The 27,965-nt window shown below is 39.0% G+C and overlaps 1 protein-coding gene across 6 annotated transcripts; it reads right to left on the bottom strand.

Annotated features, from left to right (window-relative positions):
- Positions 1–465: 465 nt before the first annotated feature.
- On the bottom strand, positions 466–27,960 carry Tfg (trafficking from ER to golgi regulator). 6 transcript variants are annotated; one of them, XM_085832342.1, is made up of 9 exons: positions 27,718–27,960; positions 23,082–23,311; positions 16,154–16,237; positions 14,913–15,059; positions 11,532–11,699; positions 7,899–8,027; positions 4,877–4,966; positions 1,989–2,029; positions 1,006–1,288 (listed from the first exon to the last, which is right to left on the bottom strand). In XM_085832342.1, the coding sequence occupies exons 2-8, from the start codon at positions 23,263–23,265 to the stop codon at positions 1,995–1,997; spliced, it is 837 nt and encodes a 278-aa protein (XP_085688468.1). In that variant the 5' UTR covers positions 23,266–23,311; positions 27,718–27,960; the 3' UTR covers positions 1,006–1,288; positions 1,989–1,994. The 6 variants fall into 6 exon arrangements, with proteins under 6 accessions (XP_021040750.1, XP_021040748.1, XP_085688466.1 ...); XM_085832341.1 differs by having other exon boundaries at positions 7,887–8,027; XM_021185091.3 differs by lacking the exon at positions 1,989–2,029 and having other exon boundaries at positions 466–1,288; positions 27,718–27,959.
- Positions 27,961–27,965: the final 5 nt, after the last annotated feature.

Genomic DNA, 27,965 nt, shown 5'->3' on the forward strand with positions numbered 1-27,965 from the left:
ATTTATATGTTTAGGCCATGAATGAATGTATCACAGAATGTTTTTGTGAAACTGTTTACTTAAGCTGTAACAAAACTGACTTATTTCATGGGAAAAAAAAAAAAAGCATTGCTTTCCTTCATGTGTGGGAGGGAGCCAAGAAAATTATTGCTTGCCGTGAAAAGACTTTTCTCTGTATGTATCTTTCAACATGCTTCAGTTTTATCAATGCTACATTTTGTATTTTCAAACAAGTATAAACACTGCAATAAAAAGTAGGTTTTTAAAAACATTCTGAATAGTTTGCCAATATGTAAATACACCTTTATCTCCATAAGGAAAATCAGAAAATGAAGAGCTTCTGAACCCATACTGTATTTATAGTCTAAGTTAATCAAATTTATTATATGAATGGAAATCAATTTCATTAATTCTATAAAATGACTATTTTCTTTATGTGTTAAATAATTAGGCTACAAGACACAGTTGGATTCAATCATCTTTATTAGCCTATCAATGTTACATTTTATACATAATGTCTAGTCATCTTCTCAGAGGGCTCTATTTTTAGTACATCATGTTAACAGTAAATAGCCAAGTGTGATAGCTATACCTTAGCCTAGCTTTTTAATATTTTCTGGGAAACCAGAAAGCCAATCATTTTACACGCATGTAAGAGTAGTGTTCCAAAATAACTAGGAAGCGGCTACAATTTTAAGCAGGGGAGGAAACAATATTCATTTTGGTCTTTTTGTGTCTGTATTCCGGTAAATTATATTTTCAATTAACAGCAACAATGATATCATTAAAAAAATGCTCTGCTTTTTAAAATTTTAAACTTCAATACAATACAAATTGAAACAAAATAGTATTGTATAGTCTTTTGGGAGGCAATCAGCCATCATTATTAGTGTGGCTGAACCTCCTTATCGATAACCAGGTCCAGGTTGGGCATACCCCTGACCAAAAGGAGGACGGTTACGAGCATAAGGGTTAGCCCCACTGGAAGGAGGGGCCATGGTACTTGCAGGAGATGGTGTGAAACCTGGTCTTGGTTGGTAAGCACCAGGTTGGCTTGGAGCCATTCCAGGCTGAGAGCCAGGGGGAACAGTATAGTTGGCAGGTTGAGATGTTTGGGTAGTATAAGTTTGTGGAGGGTAAGTGCTCGCCTGGTACTGCTGTGGTGGTTGAGCAGGCAGTTGTTGTGGCTGGCCAGAAAAGGCAGGAGCCGGTGCCTGGGAAGTTGGTTGTTGGCCATATCCCTGGAACTGCTGAGGTTGTTGGGGTCCAGTCTGCTGGCTGTAACTAGCTGAAAAAAGCAAAATAAATAACAAATGTTTTGGGTTTTTTGGTGAAAGTTTTCCAGAGATTTAGTCTTACTGCTATGGACCAAAAATGATTAAAAAATTAACAAATATATTCATAATTATGTAGTGAGTCCAGCATAAAACATCTCAAAACCAAAGAGTTACAAAATTCTTCCAGACACTTTTTAAATTCTATAGCCTAAAATTCAAGTCACTATAAGCATGTATTTTTCATTACAACTGCTTTGAAACTAATAAACCCTTGAGCAAATTCCCATAATGAATGCTCAAATAGGTGAAATAATTATACTTCCTAGGAAGACGAAAATCATAAAAGCAAAGTAGTCATTAATTAGGTTTAAAGGGAAGTCCTATTTAACAGTACGACATGAAATCATATTACAGACAAGTGCTTTATAAGTGAAACATTACTACAAACACTCTTCATATACATTGTTTTAAAATGTACTCACTATAATATCTAGGAATAATGACTACCATGTTTATAGTTCTTAAATCTTTTATATTTGGTACCTGATACTTTTGCCTTTAAAACTCAAATTTTGACTTAGCATGGCATAATAAACAAAAAACATATCATATTGTCCCACATAACCAACATCTATATTCATTATTTACTAGAATATAATAAAAAATAAAATCCGCTTCACTGAAAACTTTTATCTCTACTATGAAACACACCTGCAGCTACTTGCAATGAAACCTCTCCATTGACTGGAATCCTGTCAGCATTAAATACCAGATACATAAGACAATTATTAAAATGTGTACAACCCTGCATTTAGAAGAAAAGAAAAAAAGGATTGAATGAATTTGAGTATATTCTGAACTCACCTTGAACCTGGGTTCAAAATTTACTTATGAAAGAAACCTTTATGAACAAAACTGGAAAAGGTCAGAGGGAAAACTGGCAAACCAAAGGTATGAGAGATTGGTCAATGTCACTACCAACCATCAAGTCTGCATGCAGAGTAATTAGTTATCTATTTCCATAGCTCTTGAAGTCAAGGAAATAGAACTAGCAGGATCAGAAATACAGAGGCAATTTGAAAAGCACTAAATTTTACTCTGTGAAAATCCTGTCTTAAACTTCCCAGAAAAAGCTTAGGTATAAGTTGTAATTCACTTATGGTAGTTCCTGAATACTGAATTAAAATAAATTTATAAGATCTTGGATGTCACTAATTTCTCCTGGCTTCTATGCTAAACTTAACTATTGTGTGTGTGTGTGTTATGTACCGACCCATGAAAGGCAGAAGAGGGAAGGCAAATTTCTGAGCCAACTTGTCAGCCCTGACAAAAACTTTCAAATGTTAACTTTTTACTTTAAGTTTTGGGGGAATACTTTTATATAGAAAATGACTATTCCAATTGAGAGGAAAACAATAAAACTATCTTTTCATCCTACACCTGAAATCTAAACTTTACGTGCTAACAATACCATTTCAGTAGCAGTCTACTGGGCCATTAATCATAACGCAGCAATACTGCTCTATTAGGTCTATTTGTCTCCATTTCTACACCCTCCTAACACTCCTAAAATGAGTAACGTTAGGTGGAAAATATCACAAATTGCAACAAAATAGGTAATAGATATTTTTAAAGTCAATAAATAGCTATAACTAAGCCTAAAATACTGACCACTCAAGTCTAGATCGGAGAATATAAAATGGAATAAAGACAAGAGAACACCATTCTGTTCAGCCCCCTCACTGAATATCTGCATGCCTTGAAAAGTCACTTATAAAAGAGTGAGTAGAACAACATCAATGGTCCTCACGGTGGCTACATAACCTGTGATGCCTTTAAAATACCAAAGCCTAAGGCAAGCAAACCAAAGCCTATAGAAATAGGGCACAGGGGAGGAAGCTATGAGAGGTGAGAGCATCTCCTAGATTAGAGAATGACACTTATCTCTTCAGACCCCTAGACTGGAATGTGCATCAGAAATCCTTGCAGCCCCAGCCTCCTCCCATCCCCGTTGCTCTAGGCTTCCTGGTTACCCTGAGATGAGACTCTGTTCTATCCTGCCCTCTCTACCATCTCCCCTGCCCACCAGGGCATCCAGCCCCTATGTCCAAGCCTGGAAACAAGGGGTTGAGGCCTCACATCCCGAGATCCCTGAGACCAGGAGCCACGGTAAATCTCCCCCACCCCTTCATATCAGCTGGGCATGGGGGCTCACTCCATTAATCCCAGCACTTGGAAAGCTGAGGCAGGAGAATTGCTACGTTTTGCACCATCGTGTATATATGTTATACAATTTGTACTATATACTTTTTTTTTTTTTTTTGCTTAAAAGAATAACACACTCAAATGGCATTTCCTTTAAAACCACTTCATCTGGTTTTTACAATCAGATCTAACAACTATAAAATAAAATCAGTCTACAGCAAAAACCCCCGAAAATTATTCTTTGTATAAAAATATACCAAACTTTAGTAATGACAAAATTTTGTAGTCTAGGTTAGCAATCAGCAACTGTCTGGACCAATAAAAGATCATTTAAAGGGCCAGATAGTAAATATTTTAGGTGCTGTGGGCTACACTGCTTCTCTCACTTTCCAACTACTCACTCTCCTCTCAGTATGCCGAAGTGCAGCTGCACCAGGGACAACTGAGAAACATGTAGGGTGCAAGTGAGGCTTCCTTTACAAAACCAGGCAGTAGCAGATTTACACTGTAGCTGCATCTGCTGTAGTCTATCTATAGCTATCCATCTATAGCTATATACCTGCAATTTGCCGATCTATACTCTTATTCTCTAGTTAATAACACACAACTCCCAAAATATAATTTTGTTTAAGATTCAATTTATAGAAGTTATTTTAATCTTTGACTATACATGGTAGAGAGACACTCTGATGTAACTAGAAGAAATACCTAAATTATAACCACAGCTAAACAAAAGAAACTTATCATATTAAATATAGATAATCTTCAGTGGAGAGATGGTAAAACTCAAACTCCTCTGTGTATGGGAATGGGCCACCTACAGACACCTCCTCAGGCTATGCAGACTTCTATGTGTTGCAGTCCCCTGGGTTTTCAGCTGTGCCACGTCACCTCAGCAGTTAAAACACTGAATACTCTTAGTTGCCCGAATTAACTGTCATTTTGTTTGCATGTTTTATTTTTGGTATTCTAGCATATTTTAAACAGCCTTAAATAAAACAACTTAGTTTTTATTCAATTCGCTTCTGCATGTGTGGGGAAATTGTTGATATACCTACAATAGAGTACTCTAGAAATATGAATGATCCAAATAGAAGAAAATCTTAGAATTTTTTTCTCAATTTGAAGTCACCTAAGAGGTTAGATTGTTAATGTAAGAGATAGCTTTGTAGTAAAACCTTTTTATACTATAGATTACTGTAGAATCATCTCTATAATTACATTGAATTTGCTCACTAAAAAAAGAAAACGCTGATTTGATAAAACATCACTTTTAAATAAGTAAGTATTGCTTGCCCTAATTAGTAAGCAACACTTCCAACAGTGTGAACATTGCAGATCAAGTACTCAGGAATCAAGAATGGAAAGTTAACTGTCTTTCAACCCCTCCTCACCTGAGTACTGAACACCATACTGCTGAGGAGGGGCCTGAGGCTGCTGGGCACTGTAGCCAGCCTGCTGCTGGTACTGCTGGTACATCTGACCTACGAAAGAAAATACAGGCAAAGGAGAAAGGCTTAATAACTTGGCAGAGAAATACTTTAGGGTACCTTTATATTCCCTCCCAATTTAATATGCAAGCACATTGAATAATAATTATAATTTTTGTATTATTTAAATGTCTATGAAGAGAAGAATGAATAACTTAAAGGTGATTGCTTGCTCGGCTACAGATAAACTGCCAAACATGTTAGCTGGCAGCAAGTGTTTTTATGATGTAACTCCAGTGGCTACCACTTTCTAAATTCTATGAAGTACATTGTCCATGCTATATGCCATCAGGTAAGTAATCAGAGAAAAGGGACAAACATGTGTCCTTATAAATTAGCAATAGTTCTCTGACGATTCATAGCACATTTCTCAATACAAGTCATTTAGATTTTAGCAACTATCGAATTATACAGAAGAAGAGAGACACTGACTCTAGAGTAACATTGTATTTCTTTTTTTTAAAATGACTTTCAACCTGGTCACTCACTGTGTAATAACCTAGTGATGTTGGAGCCATCTTAGTTTATATAAACATGCTCTATGACAGCGGTTTTCAAGCTGAGGGCTGTGTCTCCCAAAAGACAATCAGAAAACCCAGATACTTACATTACAATTTGTAACAGTAAAATTTATAGTTATGAAGTAGAAGCAACAAGAATATTACGGTTGGGGTCACTACAACACAAGGAACTGTACTAAAGGTCACAGCATTAGGAAAGTAGAGAACCACTGCTCGATGTTGTTTACACAAGGCCAAAGTTACTGAATAACATTTCTCAGACAGTTTTTATTTTATTATTATTTTTGAGACTCACTATGAAGCCCTAGCTAGGTGGAACTAACTTTATAGACCAGACCCAGTTGAACTCATACATAGATTGGCTGGCCTGTTTCTTTTTCACTTTTCAAAATTAAACCTAAGGCCTCACATAAGCTAGCAAAACATACTTTGGGGGAAAATACGGTATTTATGGTATTCAATTAATAACTTCAAATTCTTAATTTTATTCCAAATTATTAATTTCGTAAGAGATGTTAAACAATTAAGTCATACTTTGTTGATAACTTTGCTCAAAATATAATCAGAAGTCAATCTAAATAATTGGCAGTGTCTACAATGTATACATTATGTATCAAGAGGTATTCACTAAAGCAGCTTATCCTACATCACTATCTTCAGCTATATATTACACAACTGAGCTACTGAACTAGAGTTAGTCGGAACTGGGACATAATGTATGGTGTTTAAAATGTTCCAAATCACTGTCTCATTTCTAATATACAAAATCTAATAATAATAGCAAAATCCACCAACCTCTTTCTAAATCGATGCTTATGAATTTATATAGACATACTTGGCTGATTATCCATAAATATAAGAAATAACTGTAGTAAGGCATATAATTAATACCACTTCAAAGAAAATGCATCAATAGTATTAATGTGAAGCTGCTGGAAAGAGGTGTATGGTTGCTAGAGAACACAGGTGGAAGACCATTTTCACTATATAAACTATTAACAGATTTGATAATTTTGCAATTTAAAAAAAGCTCTCAAAAGATAAGTGAAATTTTGCTCTCATTCCTGCCACTGACCTTATTTTGTACAATTCTCCTTCTAAATAAGAATGTACATCAGTGCTACAATAGCTTTTAGTTCACCTGACATGGCTATTGGAATCTTTGTCCACCCAAACTCTGTATTCTGCTTCAGTCTCCCATTTGAACCAATGTCTGCATCAGTTCTAGTTTGTTTTAGCTCTGGCTCTTGTAATTTTGATGCAGAGTAAGACTTAAGTTGGTGGAGAAAAGACTTAACACAAGAATACATACCCTAATAAAAGATGCCACCTGCTAGTCCCCAGTGACTCATATGAATTCTCTGAGCAAGCATGGAAAGTATCATCACAGGACGAGAAGATTCTAGTCACAGATCATTTTAGCCTAAAGCTCTAGTTTGTTTTTGTTTTAATGTAAACGTTGCTTTAGGTACTGTGGACTTATTATGATTATGATCAACCCGCTGGTACAGACTGTTAGAGCACCATCTGGTGTTTCTTTTAAAAGGTCCTAACATGTATAAGCAGTTAACAGGGGGACGCGGGGGGGGGGGGGGGGGGAAGCCATGTTAAGGGTTGCCCTAGAGATCAGTGTGGTCTTTAGTCATGCTCTGATGTCATCTGTGCCAACTAGCCCTTTTAAATACTGAGCATTCAATTTCATTCAGGATTAATGAGGTAGTTTTGTTTGTTTGTTTGGGTTTTTTTTTTTTTTTTTTTTTTGAGACAGGGTTTCTCTGTGTAGCCCTGGCTGTCCTGGAACTCACTCTGTTAGATCAGGCTGGCCTCGAACTCAGAAATGTGCCTGCCTCTGCCTCTGCCTCCCAAGTGCTGGGATTAAAGGCCCACGCCACCACTGCCCGGCAAGAGTTATTTTTTAAAACTACTGATTTAGTCCAATTTTCATATTATTTTTTAAATCGGTGAAAAAATAGCAAAACTCTGATATTAAACTACTTACTGAGGACACCTAATTTCAAGAGGAAAAAAAAAAACCACCTCAAATGCATTGACCCAAATCTACATATTTACCTAAAATTATGTTTCATCATCTCGATATAAATTCTTTTTAAGTGACAGAAAAATGTAGTGTTTGGAATGGAGATTATAAAGTAATTTTTCCCCAGTCTTTCACTTTGTGTTCATATTAACTTAAAAACAGTTTTCATCCCCCTTTTCTTCTTTTCAATAATCAGAAACATACTCAGTATATTGTTTGGGTCCACAATACTAAATCACACCATGTCAGTAAGACAGACAATTTTCCATCTGTGTAAAGAGTGGACTACTGATGCCTCAATAAACACTTCTGCACATGCCCTTCCATACACACAGGGCTCTGAACACTATTTTACCTTCAATCTGACCTGCTTGTGTCTGAGCTCCTGTATAGGGAGGCTGCTGTGGCTGAACTGCTGCTGGGTGTGCTGCTGAGGAGGAAGAAGCAATGCTGTCAGGTGTTCCGGAGCGGTCTTCTGTAGGAGCACTGGGTGGGCCTGGGTGGTCATGAAAAGTCAGTTAATTACTCTTCCCAAGGTCTTTCTTTAACAAGCACAATTTAAAGTTCAGGTTATTGACAATCGAAATCACTATGAAACAACCATGTCACCGAGGACACACTAAGCTTATGTGCTCCGTATTTTGACATCTGCTCTAGTCTTTAGGATCCAAAGTCAAAATTAGAAATGCTACAATCCCTACAAATGTGTGAAATGCTAAATTCCTGAGTCCTAACCTCCCCCAGGTCAATAATCAAAACTATCTACAGTCAACCAAAAACAGTGCTGCTTTCTTAAGCAGGTCTCTAATGTCTGTAAACTCAATTTAATCTCCCTGGTTGTGTTCAGAGATCCAAACATTTCTCACTAGTCTTCTGACATGTTCTTCTTTTAGTTAAAATGATCCACTTCATGGTTTCATAGGATGTCTAATTATTTTTTGGCCTCTACTTCATTTATCATAATTACTTCACTCTCTCTATGACTAACTGCAACAGTCACATACTTAAATGACCTTCTTTAAAACCTAGTTATAATTCTAATAAACCTTTGACTTATAAATGCTTTATTCCTTAGTGAATTTATCTATGGCTTACTTTTTAAATAAGCCACACTGATTTCTACATTGTATAAATGTCTACACAGGCCCCACTTTGATTTTCCTTAAGACTGTGAGAACTTTGGCCATACTCTTGTTCTTTCCTGATAGGCCCAGGACTCTAGTTCTAAACACCCATAGTCAATCCAGCTCTGTCAGGATAAGAAAAACACAGAAGCAAGTACAGAGAATATAGATTTTCTGTATATGTCTAATACTGTGACAGTAAGTGGATTCTGAAGATGACACACGGCTTAAGTTATGCTAGCAACACAGAAGGGTGATATGAAGAGTTCCTGGAGCTAATTATTAGATTGTATTGCCCGAGTTAACAATGGCTGCTGACTTTGGGCATGCTACTGAATCTTTCTGTGCCACAGCTTCTTCACTAATGCAAAGGACACACCAATTCTGACCTCAAGGTTACTTGGAAGGGTTATGAGTTAAACAAAGTTTACAGCAAAATCTTCTAAAGGCAATTACCATTTAGAGAGCTTAATTCAACCACTATTACTAGCAGACTCTCCTTGAAAGCAGTCTCTAACTGTTCCAGTGGCACGCCATCAGAACTTATCATGGTTTAAATCGAAAGCATCACCAAAGCCCAAGTACTAAAGCTGACGAACGTTTGAGAAGTGTTTGAAATGAGTGCTTGGACATCGGAACTGGGCTATCCCACCGATGAACTGATAGCTGGTGGGCTACCAGAAGGTGAGAGGAAGAAAGAGGAGTGGGCTCTTGAGAGCATGCACTTTAAGAATGCATCTTGTCGGTAGCCCCTTTCACTTCCTTGTTTATTTACCTTCTGATCACCACAGAGTAAATAAATAGCCTTCTCTTACACATACTCAGCCCCTAAGGTGTTTGCCTTGTTTCAGGCCCAAGCTAATGGAGCCAGTAGATCATGAACTGAGATTTCCCTTAAGTCAGTGATTCTCAATCTCCCTAATGCTGTGACCCTTTAATAAAGTTCCTCATGCTGTGGTGACCCTCAACCATAAAATTATTTCATTGCTACCTCATAACTGTAATTTTGCTAGTTATGAATCATAATATAAATTTCTGATATGCAGGATCTCTGATATGCAACCTCCAAAGGAGCCACCCCACAGCCTGAGACCACTACCCTAAGTTATTTTCTCAAGCGTTTTGCCACTGCAAGACAAAGTTGATTGATATACGATATACAAGGCTTACGGCTTGTCCATTAACAGTCAAGTACTAATGAGAAGCCATGCTAGGTTACGGCAATAGGAATGTTGATCACGGGATTAAAATACATGACTGACTGGCTCACTACTTTACTTGTACTAACTTGTACTTGTTCTCTTCCCCTAGAGAAGATACTGTACTATTAATCCTAAAAATACTCAGTGCTTGGCTCTTCTTTTCTCTCTTATATGTAGCTTATTACTGTTGTCTATTCTGTTTTTCTAAGACTTCATTCTCTTCACTCTGCATTACTGTGGTAGCTATTTCCTCCCTTAACCATATCACACCTTTAGAATTAAAAAATATATACTCTGGTTGTTATCTATGTGAAGACAACTAAGTAAACATATCCATATGAAAAGGTAATATATTCAAATATTTTCTCAAAATCTAACATAATTCTCTTCAGTAAATAATCCCACAAAAGTTTCCAAGAAAATCAAAATGAATAAATCAAATAAATTCTCTATTTTAAACTGCTAAAATTGGCAAAGTAAATGGTTCAGGCAAACCCTTCCCCAAGTAGCAAAAACTTAAACAAAGTAGAAGAAAACAATTATTTAAAATAGATACTAGTAAATCAAATCTCAGCCAACTCAAAAGGGAGTTTACCCCTGTAGAAATATAGTGAACTAAGAATTTCAAGACAACCATCTTGTTAACAATTTCATGGTTAGACAAGGAGCTGGAAATGAAGGATGAAGCTCCCTGTCAGTGAAGGCCTGATTACTTGCACTAGAATAATTGTAAACTCTAAACAAATCCTTAGCCACTAATCTGTTTATGGAATGGGGATAAATCCAAGAGGTCTCAGAACCAAAAAAGAAAAATAAATAAATAAATAAATAAGGAAGGAGGAAAGAGGAGGAGGAGGAAGATGCAGCATCTACTGCTGAAAATAAAAACAAACAAAAGAATAACAAAAAACCAGCCCAGAGATACCAGCTACTACTTTCCTCTGGTAATCTAAGTCCATACAGACTAAGAACCTGTTGGAAGGGCAATACAAAAATAAATAAATAAATAAATAAATAAATTACAAGTCAGCAAGATACACTAATGAAAATGCTCACTTTACAATGAAAACCTGCAAGATGGATAGAAACGAGAAAATAAGACACATATTGTAATACTGGAAAGCAGCCAATAAAAACATGAAGCACTCTGCAACATGTGTGTGATTAGGATTCTCTGTCCCCACCAAGAAAAACAGGTACAACGCTGACAAAATGATAGGTAAAAAATAAGAGAAAAGAATAAATCACATTTCAAAAAATTTAAAGCTTTACAGCTAAAACCTTATTCATATAAAAGCAATTAATCAGAAATATGCTTAATTTTAAATTTCCTAAGATTAGAAGAGATAGCAAGATGTATCAAATGCAATTTACAAAATTAAAAAAAAATCTGGACTTTTTTTAAAATAAAAGTTCTGCTTTAAAAAAAAAATAATCTGAAAATACTTTTAATAAAATTTACCTGAAGCAAAACAGTGGTTCCTTTAAGGTAGAAAAGCATGCTAAAGGCCAAACAGATCACCTTGGGGGTGCTGATATCATGAATTTTCTTGTTTTATAGAAGCTTAAATATGTAAAAAAATAATTGGCTGAACCCTTAAGACATCATAGTATTTCACCATAGTCAAAAAAGGGCAAGATAAAAAGATGAGTGGGAAAAAGGAACTGACTTACCTGAAACCTGGTCATCTGTTAATCCAAAGGCTGACATGACATTTTTGTTGATTTCATCTTGGTTTTTCAGAGGATCAAAAGCTGACATACTTGCTGCCATAACCTGAGTTGACTGTTTCCCAGAAGAGTCAGAAGCAGCAGGCTTCTCTTCCCTACCATCCACAGTATCTATAATAAAGAATAGGCAAGTTTACTTTATCTATACCCAAAACGACATTAAAAAAAATATATATATATATGTGTGTGTGTGTGTGTGTGTGTGTGTGTGTGTGTGTGTGTATAAATACTGTCAGGACTTTGTGAATATAGAACTTTCATGCTTCAGGGAAAGTAAGTAAAAAATAAAGAACAGTTTTCCAAAAGAATTATTGTCTCTAACAGTCACTGCCCCTTTTAGAATTACTGATTAAACTGAGTGCCAATAATCCTGGCAATCAAAAGGCTACAACAAGAGGATCAAAAGTTCTAGGCCAGCTTGAGCTATAGAGCAACACTATCTCAAAAGCAAAAGAAAAAAAAAGAGAAAGTAAGCCATTATTATCATTATTATTATTTAATAGTCTCCTTAATAAACACAAACATTTTACATGTTCCTCTTATGGTGCCTTGAGCTGGCTAGTTTTTCTGTACACTTGATACAAGCTACAGTCAATTGAGAAACTGCCTTGCTAAGATCAGGCTGTAGGCGAGCCTCTAAGGCGCTTTCTTTAGTTGGTGATCTGTGTGGATGGGGTACCCGAGGCTGGTGGTCCTGGGCAATACAAGCAGGCCGGGCACTCCATGAGCAGTACACTCATGAGCAGCACTCCTCCTCGCCATCACAGCAGCTCTTGCTTCCAGATTCTTGCCTCCTTTGAGCTCCTGCCTTGGATTATACCAGTGGACTATGATTCAGGATATGGAAGCCCTTTAATAAATCCTTTCCTCAAGTTGCTTTTGGAGATGGTGTTTCAGCACAGCATGAGCCCTAACTCATTCAGGTGTGCATATGTTTGTGTGTGTTCACCTGTGTACACAGAGATCAGAAGACAATCTCCAGTGACATTTCTCAAAAGCTGCCCTGTATGCTTTCTGAGAGGGTCTCTCAAAGGCCTGGAGCTTACCCAGCAGGCTATATGGTCTATCACTGACTGGCCAGGGATAGCCCCAGGTCACTACCTGTTTCCATCTTTACAGTGCTGGAATTACAAACACACACCATCATGCCGACATTTTTTCACATGGGTTCTGGAAACTTAACACAGACCCTACATCAAGTACTTCATCAACTGAACTACTTATCCAGCCCATACCCCAATGGCCTACAAATACAGGTAAAATGCCCAAGAAACAGTTATAGTAATGAATGTTTTATTTTGTAAAACAACATAAATCTTGTCTAAATTTAGGAACTCAACTCTTATGTTTTGTCTATTCCTCTCTTAATAAGCCAAGGCAGCCAGAATTCCTAATCATCAGTACAATAACACAATTCTGCTCCTCTTTTAAATATGTACTACTTATTAGTTATTAAAATTCTTATAGAAAAAATATTTAGAATTTGCTTCAAAATAATATACAAGGTGACAAAGTATAAACAGGCATGATCCTGACTTAAGGTAATTCTTAAAGTAAACGTGGATTTATTAGTGTTAGGGCTACTTTCATAAGATGCATCTGTACTGTGTCCTTGGTTCTTAGTTACTTGTTCTATTGCTTGAAAAGACATCATGGTCATGACTTGCTTTGTATTCAAGAGAACCTGAGTTCTGAACCTCCAGAATTCACATAAAAAGCTGGCTAGGTAATACCATCCTGTAGTTCCAGCAATAGCAAGATGGAAGGCAGAAACAAAGCTAGACTAGCCTACTTGGGGAAGTTCCAGGTCATTTAGAGACCCTGTCCTAAACACTAGGTGGAAGGCACATGAAGAATGAAGGGTGTCTTCTGAGCTCCAAATGCACATGCTCACAATGCTGCACTTGTATGGACATCCACCCATATGCAAGTATGGACACAAAAACAAACAAGGGCAAAGTTCAGAATAAGCAAACTGCTTTCATCTGTAACATATAAATAAGTCTTCATTATAAAGTGTCTAAGATCAAAAGTATTTCAGTAAATTTTACCATAATCTGAAATAGAGGTAAGACTAAAATTACTAACTCATTAGCAAATATTTATTATTATCATCAACATAATTCCAAATGGCTAAAGGACATGAAAGAAATTATAGAAAATAGTTCTATTTAAAACCTAACCACATTTTAAAAAGGTGTCTAAAACTCAGTAGCACATGTAACACCCTGAGTCTGATACCCAAAGGCAGAGATTGAGGACACAAACAAGCACGTAGGAATGGAGGAAATGGGGAGGAAGAAAAAAAATAAAAGCCAACTTCTTAAACTCTGTAGGAGCAAAAATTACAATATTTGAGTCTAAGGCTTTCAAGAAGTTATACATGACATTTTTCCACAGAAATTCTCATGGCCCTTACATGTAGCTAGCTTGACTCTTAAAAAAGTTGCCAGTTTGTTTTTTAAACATTTAAAACTTGTATAGTTTTAAGCATTTGAAAATTATGAGCAGCCAGTTACAAAATCATTTTACCTGAAAGTTAAGAATATTAAACAAAAGTTGAATAGTTGTTTTTTAAACACACACACACACACTTTCAACCTATGACATATGCTTTTAATTTCTGTCCATATTTTAAAATACATTTTGGTGCCTAAACTATATCAGCTTCCAATATGTCAGTAAGCCTTAAACTATCTTTGCTATTTATAAATACTACATGTCACCAGTAAGTGCAAAAAAAGTTTCATATTATTAAAAATTGTATTAAAATAAACTTTAATAAAAAAACTTATAGTACTAATCTAAAAGTATTTTACATTTGAAACACAGTTTTTACTACAGAAAATCGATTTCTAAGATTCATTAATTATCACACTAATAACAATCCGTGAATCAAAAGTGTTTGAAAACTGGCCTACTGTACAGATTGAGACAAACTAAAGAAATCATCACAAAAGCACTCCTTATGCCGTCATCTGCACATTTATTTATTATTCAGTACTGGGGACTGAATACAGAGCACTGCATATGTCAGGCAAGCACTCTACCACTGAGTTATTTCCCCAGTCCTAGAGAGTACTTCAAAATGGGATTCCAGGCCCTGTCCTCCCATAGCTCTATGATTCAATTAAAGTACCGTAGTGCAAGTTTACAGTAATCTTGACAAATAGTTGTGGGAATGCTGACATATACAAAAGCATAAACAAGGAGAATAAAGATATTAAGGATGCCATCTTACTCCAAGAAACAATCAAATAATCCTCTCCCCACAAAAATGAAAAAAAGAACTCATTACAATAAAATAAAATAAATCCAGTTTACCATTTTCAGGAATACTGGTGGAAGGTCCTGGTTCTCCAGGTGGCTCTAAGCTATCCAATAAGCGATTCACTTTATTTCGAAGTTCTATCAGTTCTCGACGAAGATATTTCACCTGACTTGATTCAAGAGGTCTTGGCTGGCCATTAACTAAAACAAAAGCATTCATTTGCTTAAACTTAGGAGATGATGCCATTAAAATAACAGACACTAAGTTTACTTTCATCCATGTATTTTAACCAGTTTATGTGTGTAGAGCATGCATGCAGGTGAGTGCTCCCACGAAGGCCCAAGGCTGATGCTGAGTGTTTTCCTCTACCCCTTTTTTAACCTTACTCTTGGAATGAGGGCTTTCATTGAACCAGCTTTTCACCAACTGACGAGATCAGCTGGCCAGCAAGGCCCTGGATCTGCCCATTTCTTTCTACTCCAGAGCTGGAGTTACAGACATATCCCCATGCTCAGCTGTTCACAGATCAGAACTCAGGTTGTATGTACTGCAGCAAACTGACCAACTGGGCCATCATCTCCCTATTCCCTAGTAGTATTTTTACAATGTTGGAATTTAAATGCATTAAAATATATACCTTTAAAAAGTAACAAAAATCAAACAAGATACACAGTTGATGCCAAATTCCCTACTTCCTTTTTTATCCCCCACAGAGAAGGGTCTCGAGTGAAACCCTGGCTACCCTGGAACAATATCCAAGATCCATCATTTTACTCCCTGAAAAGTAATACCCAAAGTAGCTTTTATATGCTAAGCCTTAAAACAAACAAACAAACAAACAAAACATACTATAGAGGAAGATAATTATGAGTTCTTAAGAGACCTCAGAGGTAGTTTGAACCCATTCTAAATTTGACATACAAGGCATTACTATTTGGGGTAACAAAACAAATATAGAACTTAAGAGATTAATCTTCCCAAACATAAATAATCCAATAAAGCCAAAATTCTGACATTATAAATTAAAACTATACTACTCTTACTAGAGATTCCTAAGTTACACCTCATCTCAAAACCAAAATCATCTTTAATTCTGCCTGAATTACACTTCTAAGACACAAAGTTCCAAGTAATTCAAAGTCTCACCGAAACGCAAATATTTTAAAGAATTATGTAACTCTGAGCCATTAAGAGGAAAAATCCAAAGCAAATAAAAACATTTATTAAAAAAATTCATATCTAATAAGCATTTGAGTCCAAAAAAAATAAATTCATTTTAAAGGTTGCCACTCACCAAATAATGTCAGTTTCAGTATTCTACTACACTGAATTGCAAAGGAAAGGTCAGAACTATCAAAAATTGTTATAAGATCTCCATCTGAAATTCAAAAGAAAAATAAATTCAGATTGCCATCAGTAATAAACTGTCATATAAAAAAAATGTAAAGTTACAGAGAATTAGAACCTCCCATAAGTACCAGAAAAGAAAGATTTTTTTTAGAGCTACTAAATCAACTTTATCTACTAATCTTATAAATATTTATCATACATTCATGAGAAAATGTAGCCAAAGTTAAGCAGGGTGTGGTGGTACACGGCTTTAATCCAGCAGGAGGGCAGAAGCAGAGGCAGAGGCAAGTGACTCTCTGAGTTGAAGATAGCCTGGTCTACTAGGGTTACACAGAGAAACCCTGTCTTGAAAATGTTTCATACGCATTAACTTTTAGTACTCAGAGATGTAACAATATCACAAATTACTATATTAGATTGAAAAATCTTTCCATTGTATAATGCTTAAATAAATGTATCAAGCATGAAAACAAGGATTCCCATAGTTCAAATCCTTATTTTTAATAGAATGCACTAACACAAATTGAGGGAAGAGTTTCATAAATTAGTAACATAGAGCTGCAAAAGGGTTTATGGGACTGCTTTAGTAAACCACAGTGAAATCTTTAGATCACTGACCATGCTGAAAATGAAACCCTAATTTTTTCCATTTAATACATGTTCTTATGTGTATGTGTATATGTATGTGTATATATGTATAAATAATGCATGTTGAAGACTGAGGTTCCTTAGGATCCTAAGAATAAAAATACTGTAACTAGAATACTAACTGAATGTTTTAAACACATTCACAGAGTTAAGGAATGCTATGGGGTAGAGGGAACCAGTGAGAAGACACAGCTAACTATGTCTCACAAAACTGGGTGAGACTAACTAAACCAATTTTAAAACTTGTTAAGCCATGTTATTTTAAACAAAAAAACATGTCAAAATCCAGACATAGCTAGGTACTTTGTAACTGTTTTTAGAACTGTATAAGCAGGCCCATACATATATACATATGTATAGCATACATGCTTAATAATGCTCAATTCTCAGGGATTCTGCTAATAAACACATTTTATAGAAATTAACATACTGATGCAAAAATAGTGAAACTTTCTGAAATCAGTCTTAATCTTGTTTCTTTACTTGAATCCCGTATCAGTAACAGAATGTGGTAGTTTGAATAAATATGTTCTCTCCCACCCTCCCCATACACATATGTTTGAATAATTGGTTCATAGGGAGTGGCACTATTAGGTGTGGCCTTGGTGGAGGAACTGTGCTACCATGGGGGCAAACTTTGATCAAGCTATACCCAGTATGGAACAGTCTCCTTCTGCTGCCTGAGGATCAAGATGTAGAACTTTCAGCCTCCTCCTATAGCACCATGTCTGCCTGCATGCCACCATGTGCATGTTTGCTGCTGTGGTGATAATGGACTAAACCTCTGAACTGTAAGCTAGCCCCAATTAAATGTTTTCCTTTATAAGAGTTGCTGCGGTCATGGTGTCTGCATAGGAATAGAAACCTTAACTAAGACACAGAATGAGTATCTCCGTTGAAAAGTTATATAAGTTGCCATCTCATGTAGTTGCTAACTGACTATGAAACAACAATCTGAACAAATTAAACAGTTTTTTAAAAATACCACAAAAAAGAAAAGGAGTGAGGGAGAGAAGAAAAGGAGGGAAGGAGAGAGGGAGAAAGGAAGAAAATACAGTGTGGTAACTGGATATGGAGGACAGATTTCAATAAGGAAGGTACCCTAAAGTGTGAGCCACAAACCACACCCAACAGAACCTCTTTTGTTTCTGCAGAATAATGAACTATGTCTTTTACTTTTTTTACTCATCAAAAATGACGGTTGTATGACAGAATTCTACTGTGAGATGCAAAGCAACAGTATTTATTTTCTGACACTTCACAGACTGCTGACACTTCCCCTACATGAAAGGGAGACAAGAGAACACCAGTCCTAAGGTCAGTTTTAAGATGTGCTAGTAAGTGTGAGGCAAGAATAGAGTGTCTTGAGTTAAAATGATTTTTAAAATTTTGAGTTGTGGCTCTGGTAAAGTGCCTACCTAGAAGATTTAGTCCCCAGCCCAGTAAAAATGGATGGATGAATGGACTGAGGAACGAAATATAAAGAAATACAATCACGAGTTTTGCTGGCAAATAGATGGAACTAGAAAAAAAATCACCCTAAGTGAGGTAACTAAGACCCAAAAGGACATGCATGGTATGTACTCACTAATAAGTGGATATTAGCCATAGAAGTACAAAGAATACTCAGGACACAACCCACAGGATTCAAGAGGTCAACAAAGGGAAGGACCCAAGTGAGGATGCCTCAATCCCACTTGGGAGGGAGAAGAAAGCAATCACGGGGGGTGGGGGGTGAGGAAATGAGGGACCTGAGTGGGAGAGGGGAGGAAAAAAAGGGAACGAGATCAGGTATTGGAGGAGGGGAGGAAGAACAGGACTGAAGCCCTGAGGGCCAGCAGAAAGAATGGAAACAGGCAACTTCTGGAGGTAGGAGGTGGAGGGACCCTCTAGAATATACCAGAGACCTGGGAGGTGAGAGACTCTCAGGACTCAAAGGGAGAGACTTGGATGAAGTGCTCTACAATAGGGAGGGAGAACTTGTAGAGAGTCTACTTCCAATGGAGAGACAGAAGATCAAGTGGAGGGATGAGGTTGCCATCCCACAGTCAAAAGCTCTGACCTAGAATTGCTCCTGTCTGAAGGAACTGCAAGAACAAAAATGGAGAAGAAGAAGAGAAAGGAAGTCCAGTGACAGCCCCAAACTGGATCCAGCTCAAGGGGAGGTTCAGGGCCCTGATACTGTTACTGATGCTATGCTGTGCTTGCAGACAGAAGCCTAGCATGGCTGCCCTTTGAGAGGCCCAACAAGCAGCTGAAAGAGTAAGATGCAGATACTAGTACCCAAACAATGGACAGAAGCCGGGGACCCAGGTGGTGGAATTAAGGAAAAGCTGGAAGAAGCTGAGGAGGAGGGTGGCCCCCATAGGAAGACCAGCAGTCTCAACTAACCTGGACCCCTGAGATCTCTCAGACACTGAGCCACCAGCCAGGAAGCATACAGTAGCTGGTATGAGGCCCCAGGGAATTGGGAGGTCATCAGTGGGGTGAGTGGGGACATCCTCCTGGAGAATGGAGACCAGGGGCGGGGTGGGGGGTAGGAGGGGAGGTATGGTATGAGGAGCGGTTGGGAGGCAGACTGGGAAGGGGATGAAGTCTGCACTGGATAAAAGGATTAAAGAATAATAAAATTTTTTTAAAAATTAAAAATTGAGTTAGAAACTCAAGAAAAGAGAAGAAATTGACTTAACTAAGGGATACAGCTGAACAGTATAGAGTTAAAACTATGTATTTACAAACAGATAAGATTGCTCAAGGAAATAGGAAGAACACAATTGACTCTCAAAAATTTGTTTGGCTAATTTCAGATCATATGTCAACAGAAAAGGAGAATTTACACATGTTGGTAGATGACCAACTTAGCTGATCACCAGTGTAAATTGTCCAAAATAGATGCCAAGGGATGAACAATTTCCATCTGCAGTTCAGCAAAGCCACGTGACCAGGCTCTGACCAATGCTATATGCAGATATCCAACATCTCAAAACCTAGCCAAGTAAAATCTTTTCAAAGTATTCATCAGCATGCTGGATGTTAACGCTCAGGGTAAGCCACAGGATGCTAGATAACATTTCTTGATTTTCTTGCATGTTGAACCACTGAGAATGTAAGATTTCTATAATAACAACAACCATCATGATTTAAAGTCAGTTCTCAGAGAAAAGCAGTTGTCAGTAATAAAATCAGGAAATGCAACTGTAATTCTACCATGTTTGATGAAATATTTAAGCAAAATATATCTCCGTAAAAAATAGTTGTGGACAAATGAGCCCAAGAGCACTGCATATTATAAATTGACAATGTATATTAGCATAATGAACACCAAAAACTCCTGCAATAAAGACATCTGGCCAGGTATAGTTAACCTCAAGTTTCATGTCAGTATTGGACTACATAGTAAGAACCTGCCAAAGGAAGAAGAAAAAAGAATAAAGAGATACAGAGAGACATCTGCCTTTGTTTAAGCCAGCTTTCCTGTATTTGGTTGGTGTCTTAGGGTTTTACTGCTGTGAACAGACAACATGACCAAGGCACCTCTTATAAGGACAACATTCAATTGGGGCTAGCTTACAGGTTCAGAGGTTCATTCTATTATCATCAAGGCAGGAACATGACAGCATCCAGGCAGGCATGATACAGGAGGAGCTGAGAGTTCTACGTCTTCATCTGAAGGCTGCTAACAGAATACTGATTTCAGGCAGCTAGGGTGAGGGTCTCCAGTCCATGCCCACAATGATACACCTATTCTAACAAGGCCGCACCTAATAGAGCAACTCCCTGAGCTAAGCATATACAAACCATCACATTCCACTCCCTAGCCCCCATGAGCTTGCTCAAACACATGAATCTACGGAGGCCATACCTACCCATACCATAATGCAAAATACATTTAAACCAACTTCCAAAGTCCACATAGTCTACAGCACTCTCAACAATGTTAACAGTCCAAAATTCAAGGTCTCTTCTGCGATTCATCCAATCACTTAACTGTAATCCTTAAATCAAGACAGGAAACCAGCTGGACAAAGTCCAAACTGCATCTCCATGCCTGATGTCAAAGTGGTCTTCAGATCTCCAACTCCTTTTTTATCTTTGTTGACTACAACAAACTTCCTTCTCCTAGGGTGGTTTCACTCCCTGTTAGCAGCATTCCTCAGCAGATATTCTATGGCTCTGGCATATGGAAAATCATGGGGTCTCCAAGGCAACTTCAGTATTAACAGGTTCTTGTTTCAATGTCTGGGATCCATACATGACATTCTGGGCTCCTCCAAAGGGCTGGTATCAGTTCTCCAGCTCTGTCCTCTGTAGCACTCTTAGCTCAGGTTGACCCCACTCAACTGCTGCTGCTGCTCTTGGTGAGCATCCCATGGTACTGGCATCTCCGATACACTGGATTCTTCTGGGGCAACTAGGCTTCACCAACTGCCAAGCCTCAAATCCTTTTCATGACTCCTTCAGTCCTAGGCCAACAACTGCAACTGAGGCTGCACCTTCACCAATGGCCTTCCATGGCCTCTCACAGTGCCGAGCTTAGCTGCTCTCCATGACCACTTCATGCTTCAAAAAGTGGGTGACTCTTACACATTACAAGTACAGCTGCTGCAGGAGGTACAACCTTGGCTATCTCTGGAACACAGCTTCTTTGTGCTCTCAGAAAACACTCCCCAGAAGATTTCACCTCAGTGATGCTGGTCTCTTCTTAGTCACCACTCATTTCTTAGCTCTACCTAACCAGAATCAATTGTCCCAGTAATGCCTTCTATTCTGGACTCTAAAGCCCTCAGAGCCACAAGGCTGAAGCTGCCGAGTTCTGCTGCTTGCTGGAGCTAGAATATGGCTCCCTTGCTCTATTACATTATCACTAGCTTTGTTTTCCAACTCCTTCACTGCCTAAGCTTGGCTGTCCTGGAACTTGCTCCATAAACTGACTATGAACTCAAGAGATCTACATGTATGTCTTCTAAACACTGGGATTAAAGGTGTGGTCCACCAAGCCTGGATTTAAGTTTCTCTTCACCTAGAACTTGCTTTGTTCTAGGCTGGAATTGAACTCAAGAGATCTGTTTGTCTTAGCCTCCTGGGATTAAAGGCTTGTGCTACCATGCCTGGATCTTAACTTATCTGGGTGCGATCCTGCCCCAAGATCACTACTCCCTTAATTCATTTAATACCCTTGAAAATAGTACTTAGCTTCATTTCACTTCTTGGTACCCCTTTAATACCTGAACCATGTTTTATATTTTTCCTTTCTAAGCCTGCTACTCTTGTTCAAATGCTCTTCATGAGACTTAACCAGAGAACAAAGTCTCTCTTGGGCTTCTTTGAGACTTTGTCAATGCAATTAATTTAAATCTCCCTGCCTTAGCCTCGGGTAGACTCTTCAGACAACAGCAAAAAGCAGCCGCATTCTTCACCAAAATATCAAGAAAATAGTCTCTGGTCCATGTATTAAAATTCTTCTCCTCTAAAACTTCTACAACCAGGCTTCCACAGTTCAAATCACCCTCAGCAACAAAGTCTTCCATATTCCTACCAGAATGGCCCATCAAACCCCACTTAAAGCATTCTACTGCTTTCCAAATCCAAAGTCCCCCAATCCACATTTGTCCAAACAGAAGCGTGGTCAGGCCTATCACAAGAACACCCCAGTCCCTGGTACCAACTTCTGCCTTAGGGTTCAAGTGCTGTGAACAGACACCATGACCAAGGCAATTCTTATAAGAATTGGGGCTGGCTTACAGGTTCAGAGGTTCATTCCATTATCATCAAGGTAGGAACATGGCAGCACTAGGTAGGCATGGTACAGGAGGAGCTGACTTCCAGGCAGCTAGGGTGAGCGTCTTAAGCCCATGCCCACGGTGACACACCTATTCCAACAAGGCCACATCTCCTAATAGTGACACTCCCTGGGCCAAGCATATACAAACATCACAGTTGGTAAAGAAATTCCTTTTCCATACAATATAGTATCAGAATCCCTTTCAAATCTGAACATACGTATGGAAATCTGAGCAGAAGAAAAGTATTTAAAAAACACATGTGAAAATGTCAGACACTCCCTTCTACTAATCAATTACATTTTTAACATACAAAGGAATTGTATGAACTATACAAATAGTAGGTAAAATAAAATGGTTGGGGGAAATGGAGAATTAGTCTACTGGGGAGGTGGGGGAATGGGTGAAAGAACATGTATAGTACTCAAGACCTTAAAACCTTACCTTCATCCTTATACTTTATTGTAACTTCATCATTACTCAGAAGCTTTCCTCTGAAGACTCGCTGCATCATTAGCACTAATTCATCGTAAGTAATGTCTTCATTATGAATGGGAATTCGTCGGATATCTTCCCCAAGTTGAGCTTTGATAATCAGCTTCCCACTTAGGTCCAACTGTCCGTTCATTGTGGAGTCCAGGATGCTCTATATATACAACTCTAGGGGAAAAAAACTGATCAAAGCAGAACTATTAGAATGTTAAGAAATTGTGCCCCTTAAAAAAAAGTGCCTCTCACTGACATATAAATGGTCTAGAAGTGTTTTATTACTAATGTAATTTCTATTTTATGTATTATTTTATTTTATCCATATACTCAACTAGTTAGCTGACAATACAATACCATCTGTCTAAAAATAAATTCCTGACCTCTACCCCAAAGTTGCCTCTCCTAAGGTTTTCACATCTGTTAGTGGCAACTCTTTTCTTCAAGAAGGCCTTGCTTCCCTCTTCTCACACCTTACATCTAAAGTGTCAGCAAACCTGGCTGCTACCACCATCTTTAAAGTGTTCTGGTAATCCATCCAACTTGGTATCTTCAGTACCAATAATTTAAACCAATTCCCTACTTTGATTCATTTCAAAATGTCTCAAATGATCTGCTTATTTACCTCCACCCACTTTCACTGAATCTTCAACAAACCAGACGTTTGTTCTTAAGTAAAATCTAATGTCATTATGCTTAGAACCTTCCAATGAATTCCCATAGAAAAATGTACAAATGACCCAACCTCCGGCATTTTCTACTTCTCTGCCTTACTCGCACCTGCTACACCAGTTTTAGATCACCTCCCAACTGAAGGCTTTGTGTTTACTCTGTCCTTTGCCTTCAAGTCTTTCACACCCCTCACTGGAACCAGATTGCTAATTATGTATCTTCTAGAGGTTTCCCTAACAATCTAACTTAAAATGCACCTCATCACTGTCTTCTCTCCCTGCTTTATTTTTCTTCAAAGCCCTAAACACTATGTGACTTTTTAAAGCTATGCTTTTGTTATCTTTCTAGATTGTAGAAGAAGCTTTGTACATAGTAGTTATTCAAATGGACAATGGCTACAAATTATTAACTTGCAACTCTAATGTTAACCTGGGAAAGGAAGCATGTATGAACATGAAATTAGAACCTATATTTTCCTAAATAAAATCTCAAGAGTATTTTTTCTAATTTTCTATTTTGAAAACTCAAAGAAAAAGGGCAAATGAGTAGTATTCTCCTGGGCTTTTGAACAACTATCCATGATCAAGCAACACAACTCCATTAACCTGTCAACCCACATTACCTCCAATCAAAATGGGTGTGTATGATTAGACTGTATTCTCCTATTAATTTTTTAAGATTTATTTTATTTCTGTGTGCAGGTGCCCCAGGAGGCCAGAGTTGGATATCAGGAGCTGGAACCATGGGTAACTACCTCTGATGAGACCTCTGATTTGAAAACTGAACTCGGGTCCTCTTCAAAAGTAGTACTGCTGCTAATAGCTTGGCCATCTATCTCCCCAGCCATGCATTCTTTATTTTAAAAAGAAGAGAACTAAGTATAAGATGGACAGGATCAGGAGCTCAGGCCAGTCTCAGCTACATAGTTCAAGATCAGTCCAGGCACTGGGCCGTGGTGGCGCACACCTTTAATCCAAGCACTTGAGAGGAATAGGCAGGTGGATTTCTGAGTTCGAGGCCAGCCTAGTCTACAAAGTGAGTTCCAGGACAGCCAGGGCTACAGAGAAACCCTGCCTAGGAAAACCAAAAATAAATAAATAAATAAATGATCAGTCCTGGCTATCAGACTCTAAAAAAGGACATTGATCAGTGGTACAGTGCTTGCTTAGCATGCATAAGGCTTTGGGTTCCATAAATATCTGGTACCACGTTAAAAAATGTATTTTTTCAAATGGTAAAAGTAGCTATTTGATACTGGCTTGCTACAGAATTTTCCCCTCATGGGTTTTATTTTCTTCTTATTATCTCATTTCAGGTTATTAAATATGATTGTCCTATGAATTTATAATCCGAATTCTGAACCCTAAGACCTTTAGTAATTCAAATTACTACTATAAAAGTGCATATTTAGGATCAAATAATGGGTTAATATTTGTTTTTCTGCAAGGCCAAGTAATTCCTGAACATGATTATCTATAGACACAGAATGTTCCTACTCTTTTTACATGTTCCGAGTAAATGACCAAGAGCGCCATTTAAGCTGTCCTGAACCTCCCACAGGCTACTCTGCTGTCATTCCTGAACTTTCACTACTGCCAGCTTTCTGTTTCCTTCTCTAAAACTTACTGAACCTCCATTTTCACCCTCGCCCCTTTAATGTGGAAAATCCCTCACCAAATCACCAAACTATTCATCTTGAATTGTTTTTCATGAATCCTGGCTTATGTCATGAATACTAAATATAAATCTCCCAGTAGTCCTCACATAAATGCTCTATCTAGTCTTTGCGTCTAACTATCCCTCGAATGAAAACAGCCCTTCACTACAAGGTCAAAGCAGAACAAAGTGGACCTATGTGCCACAGTCTGGATGCCATGGTTATCTTAATGTAAAGAGCTCTGTTGGGTTTTGTTTGATCAGTCTCACAGGTGACTTCGAACGGCTGTGATGACGTGACACCTCTATAGAGCCAACTCTTACACTGTTGGCCCAATTTGTTCTCCACCTTTAGAAAACATTTACATAACACCAACTATATCCCAGGCTCTAAAACATATTAAGTTTAGAAAGATAGTAAATATCTCATACTTTCATTGATAGTCTGACAGGAATGAAGATCTTACAATAAATCTGCATTTACTGCCTTCTATCTATAGGCCATATAAGTCAGCAATATAGACTAAGGACCGGTGCTTAGAAGGCTGAACACTCTCAGTTCCTGAACCATCGAACCATCTCACAGTACCTTCTTCACCTGGCCAGAAGGGGCACCTCCTATCAAGATACACTCCCAAGTAAGACGAAGTTCCAGCACAAATGTACTTAGTAATTAATATGCCCTCTGACGGAACTGGGAAGCAGTCAGCTCCAGTGGACCTAAAAGCTAACATTACATATCCTTAACATCTACCACGGGTGGCCCAGTTTCATTTCTAGTTTCCTCCCTGCAGTCTTAGCTAAAAGTTGTCCATTTGTGTAGCAATGTCAGGCACCACGGTTATTTCCTGTCCCAAGAGAAAACCTCGTCCACACAGCTGTCAACTCTGGGCCTGCCTTTCTCTAAGCAGGTAGAGATTAACATGAATGAGTTCCTAGAACTGCTGTTAAGATCACTATGCATTTTCTGATGCGTCTCGTTGCTGTCTTACTACTTCCTAAGTCCAGAAGTGACTCTACTTCCTAAGTCCAGAAGTGACTCAACCTGGAACTTAACCTTCATCCAAGGAAATTTCCTGGTAACTGGGATACACTGATGTGTCCAAGGACATAAAGCCTGCCCCCTACACTAGGATACCTCAGCCTCAGGCACCTGTCGCTTAACCTGAGAGGAGGCCCTCTTTCAGAAGCTTCTAAAACACCCACCCTCTAAATGAGTTTCTTTTTCCCTTCTTTCTTTTCTTGTCCCCGCCTCCCCAAGACAGGATTTCTCTGGGTAGCCTTGGCTGTTCTGTAGACCAGGCTGGCCCCGAACTCAGAAATCCACCTGCCTCTGACTCCTGAGTGCACCACCACCAACTGGCTCCTTTTTCTTCTCTATTTTTTCTCTCTTTTCTTTTCTTTCTTTAAAGAACCTTGATTATTCTAAAACTGTTAAAACTGTAAGTGGGTCTCAAAATCTGTATGACATGCAGTGTATATGGCAAGAATGTAACCATTTTCACTGGTAGCAATGTGAGCTCAAGTTCTTCTCCGCGGTGTACTTTCTTCACATGCGAAGGGAGCCTAACAAGCTACTTTGGTAGAATCTTTGAGATTACCTATCTACAATTCTCCCTACCGTGCCCAGAGACCGCAACTTAACAAAAGTTGGCAACTGTAATCAGTAAAACTGGGTAGGGCCCCAAGAGGACACTAAGCACGGGAGTGTACGACCGAATGGGGCTCCTTTCTGTGTCCTCAATCTACCGATTACCTCCAGGTCTACGCTCTACCGCTCTACCGTCCAAGCCACTCCCGGGGATCAGGCACAAACGCTTTGGGCTTTCTCAAGCCCCCTTTCTATGTCTTCCATGATTCACCCTCCACCTTCCAAGCTGCTCTAGAGGGTGAAGCGCCGAGCAAACGCCCCAGGCTTCCTCGATCCCTGGTTCTCGACCTCCGTAAGAGGTACCCCCAGGCTCCCCTCTACTCTCTGGGGCCGGAGGGAACAGGACTTGGGGTATCAGCGGGGCCAAACGCCCGCCAGGTCAGGCCGGGCCGGGCGCCCTCCCCTCCCCCTCCCTCCCTCCCTCCCTCCCGGCCGCCCCTCCCCCATGCCGGGCCGCTTCACCCGGGCCCTGCGCTCTCCCTCCCAGCCCCTTCCCACGGTCCCCAGCCCCACCCTCCCGCCTGGCGCTGGGAGGTTCCAGAAGCCCTGCGGCCCTCCCGGCTCCCCTGACCTCCTCCTTGAGCCGCCGCGCGCGCCTCACTCCGGCGGACGTACCCCGCTTGCCGAGGCCGTCCACCTCAGCTGACCCGGCCGCTGCGAGGCCGCCGCGGGTTCCCTCGGTGTCGCAGGGGAAGCTTCCAAACCCCGTCCGCTCCGCCGCCGTCCGCCGAGCCTCGCCGAGCTGCAGGCTGCGCGGAGCTGGCCAATCGCTCGCACCCGACGAGCCTAGCGACGGCCGCGGTCCCGTACGTGGCAGGTGGGAAGCGCAGGGGCGGGAGCGAAGGGGAGAAAAAAAAAAAAAA

Source organism: Mus caroli, unplaced genomic scaffold (genome assembly GCF_978045245.1).
Source record: "Mus caroli unplaced genomic scaffold, Mus_caroli_1 scaffold_17, whole genome shotgun sequence".
NCBI classification, from domain to species: domain Eukaryota; kingdom Metazoa; phylum Chordata; class Mammalia; order Rodentia; family Muridae; genus Mus; species Mus caroli.

Bases quoted from the DNA above. Each gene is read 5' to 3' on its own strand.
- Tfg (XM_021185089.2), bottom strand. From the start codon at position 23,265: ATGAACGGACAGTTGGACCTAAGTGGGAAGCTGATTATCAAAGCTCAA. The intron at 11,700-14,912 runs GTAAACTGGATT...TCTTTATTATAG, and splicing joins CACCAGTATTCCTGAAAATG to ATACTGTGGATGGTAGGGAA. The intron at 4,967-7,886 runs GTAAAATAGTGT...TTTCTTTCGTAG, and splicing joins ACAAGCAGGTCAGATTGAAG to GTCAGATGTACCAGCAGTAC.